The sequence below is a fragment of the Cebus imitator genome, unplaced genomic scaffold (assembly GCF_001604975.1).
Source record: "Cebus imitator isolate Cc_AM_T3 unplaced genomic scaffold, Cebus_imitator-1.0 Scaffold129, whole genome shotgun sequence".
NCBI lineage: Eukaryota > Metazoa > Chordata > Mammalia > Primates > Cebidae > Cebus > Cebus imitator.
In genome coordinates, this window is record NW_016107444.1 from 6,709,125 (window position 1) to 6,712,298 (window position 3,174).

At 36.9% G+C, this 3,174-nt stretch overlaps 2 protein-coding genes across 2 annotated transcripts in view; one reads left to right on the forward strand and one right to left on the reverse strand.

The window, feature by feature from the left end:
• Positions 1-3,174, forward strand: part of LMLN (leishmanolysin like peptidase) — a 43,629-nt gene that overhangs the window by 2,186 nt on the left and 38,269 nt on the right. The window lies entirely within an intron of this gene.
• LOC108312855 (60S ribosomal protein L23a-like) lies at positions 2,626-3,158 on the reverse strand. The gene has a single exon (XM_037742934.1). The coding sequence runs from the start codon at positions 3,156-3,158 to the stop codon at positions 2,688-2,690; it is 471 nt and encodes a 156-aa protein (XP_037598862.1). The 3' UTR covers positions 2,626-2,687.

A 3,174-nucleotide genomic window follows, 5' to 3' on the forward strand; every position in this document is an offset into this window, starting at 1 on the left:
CCAGGATGGTCTTGATCTCTTGACCTCTTGATCCACCCGCCTCGGCCTCCCAAAGTGCTGGGATTACAGGCTTGAGCCACCGCGCCCGGCCCAGTTTTACCTTTTAACTTATTCTCAACTAAAATCTATAAGTTCTGTTTTTACTTTTTGTTATACCAGTACAAACAAAATCAGAATAATAAACCTCCATGGACCCATCACCTGGCTTTAACACTTAAGGTTCTGGCATTCTTGTTTCATATACTTTCAGCCGTTCCCCAACCTCCTACCTGAGTTACTGTTTTTTTGAAAAGTTTTTTGGTAAAATTTACGTACATTGAAATGCCACAGATGTATCCATGCGCATCCACATAAATATTTCCACATCTTCAGAACGTTCCCTCCTGTCCTGTGCCAGTCTCCTGTCCACCCTAGGCAGCTAGTTTCCTAATTGTTTTTTAAAAAGTAGATTAGCCAATTCTAGAGCTTGGTGTATATGAATGGAATTATATGGGATGTACTACTGTATCTGGCATCTGCTTGGCATTATGTCTGGGATATTCATGTAGTATATGATAGTAATTTATTCCTTTGAATTGCTGAGTATTCCAGTGAATGCCTATATCATAATTTGTTTTTCTGTTATCTTGTTCAAAGATGGATATTTTGGTTGCTTCCAGATTTTAGTTAGTATAAATCTGCTGTCAATATTCTTGTATACAGTAACTTTTGTGGATATCTGTTTTCATTGTTCTTGGATAATAACCTAGGGGTGAAATTACTGAGTCAAAGGGTAGGTGAATGTTTATAAAAATATACTAAACCTTTCTCCAAAATACTGTACCATTTTACACCCCATCAACAAAATATTAGAGTTAGGGTTGCTGCATATCCTCACCAACAGATGTCCTTTTTAAGAAATATTTGCCTGCTCCCCAGGTCATAAACATATTCTCCTGTGTTCTGGAAGCCTTCACTGCTAGGATTGTGATTCATCTCAGTGCGACAGGGGATCAAGATCCTTTTTTTTTTCTTTGCCCCATATAGGTATTCAGCTGCCTTGATTATGTACTTCTGTAATAAATACTGAAGTCAGGCAGTATTGTAAGTCTTCCTGCTTTGTTCTTCCTTTTCAAAATGATTTTGGCTATTTTAAGGCCTTTATATTTCCATGTAAATTTATTTATTTTTTGGCAGGGGGAGGCTCAAATATCCATATAAATTTTAGAGTCAGTTTTTCAGTTCTTCAAAAAAGCCTGATGGATTTATGGTTGGGATTGCATTTAATCTATAGATCATTTGGGAATAATTGACGTGTAACAGTATCAAGTCTTTCAATCCATGAACACAGTATTCTCCATTTATTTAGGTGATAATGCATAATTTCTCTCAGCAATGTATAGATCTTGCGTTTTTTCTTCCATTTTTTTTCGTTTTGAAACAGAGTCTTGCTCTGTCACTCAGGCTGGAGTGCAGTGGCAGAATCATAGCTCACTGCAGGCTTGAATTCCTGTGCTCAGATGATCCTTCTGCCTTAATCTCCTAAATAGCTGGGACTACAGATATGCACCACCACACCTGGTTAATTTTTCATTCTTTTGTAGAGAGAGAGTCCAGGGGGTCTCAAACTCATGGCCTCAGGTGATCCTTCTGCCTCGACCCTCCCAAAGTACCAGGAATTTACAGGCATGAGCCACTGTGCCCAGCCACATCTTGCATGTTGTTTGTTAAATGTATTCCTGGGTCTTTTACTTTTCGATGTCATTGTTAGTGGAATTATGGTTAAAGTTTTCCAATTGTTTGCTGGTGGTATGTAAAAATACACTGTAGTATGTAAAAATAATTTTTGTATATTAACCTTGTCTTCTGAGACCTAGCTAAACTTACTTATTCTAGTTGAGTTTCCTCCCTTACAATGTTCAGTGTTAGCAATGTATTAACTATAAATAGAAACAATTGTTGTTTTGTATCATTTACATATATATTTTTTCCCCTTATTGCTCTGATAAGAACATCCAGTTCAAGGCTGAGCAAAAACTTTGTTCCTGATCTTAGGATTAGTCTTTGACCATTAAGTATGATGTTAACTCTAAATTTTTTTATAGTGCCCTTTATCAGATTGAGAAAACTCCCTTCCATTTCTGGTTTCCTGAGGGTTTTTATCCTGAATGGGGACACATTTTGTCAATTTTTTTTTTCTGGTAATTATTAAGATAATCATATAGTTTCTCACTTATGAACTGTTATGTGGTAGATTACATTGTATTTTCCAATGGTAAATCGATGTTGCATTTTTGGTATAAACCTTGGTCATGTGTAATTTTCTTTAGTGTTTGTTTCTATTTCATCGTTTTCTGTTCTTTGTTATTTCCTCTTTCTACTTATTGTGGATTTAGTTCGCTCATGTTGGTAGATGGAAACTTTAGATCATTGTTTTTGAACCTTTTTTTCCTTTCTAATATAAACATTCAAAGATATAAATTTCTAAGTACAACTTTAGCACTTTTCACAAATTTTGACCTATTGGATTTTAATTATCGTTTAGGTCAAAATGTTTTTTATTTTCCTTGGTAATTTATTTTTTTGACCCATGGATTTAAAAAAAATGTTAAAAATATAATTTGTAAATATTTGGTCCTTTTTCTATTTTTTTTTTTTTTATGGTAAAAAGATATACATATATTTAGAATTAGCCAGCTGGACTCAGTTTAGATGATCCCAATTTTGTTGGCAACATCCAAAGCATCGTAATCAGAAGCCAGTCGAACATATGCCTTCTTCTCTCCATCAGGCCGAATCAGGGTGTTGACCTTGGCCACATCAATGTCATAGAGCTTCTTCACAGCCTGTTTGATCTGGTGCTTGTTGGCTTTAACATCCGCAGTGAACACAAGTGTGTTGTTGTCTTCTATCTTCTTCATGGCAGACTCAGTGGTCAGCGGAAACTTGATGATAGCATAGTGGTCCAGTTTGTTTCTCCTGGGGGCGCTCTTCCGAGGATATTTGGGCTGCCTCTGGAGTCGCAGTGTCTTGGGCCGCTGGAAGGTGGGTGACGTGCGGATCTTCTTTTTTTTGTGGCTATGGACACCTTTCAACACTGCCTTCTTGGCCTTTAAAGCCTTCGCTTTGGCTTTGGCTTTAGGAGGGGCAGGAGCTTCCTTCTCCGCTTTCGGCGCCATCTTGTCTTTTTTTTTT

Bases quoted from the DNA above. Each gene is read 5' to 3' on its own strand.
- LOC108312855 (XM_037742934.1), bottom strand. From the start codon at position 3,158: ATGGCGCCGAAAGCGGAGAAGGAAGCTCCTGCCCCTCCTAAAGCCAAA.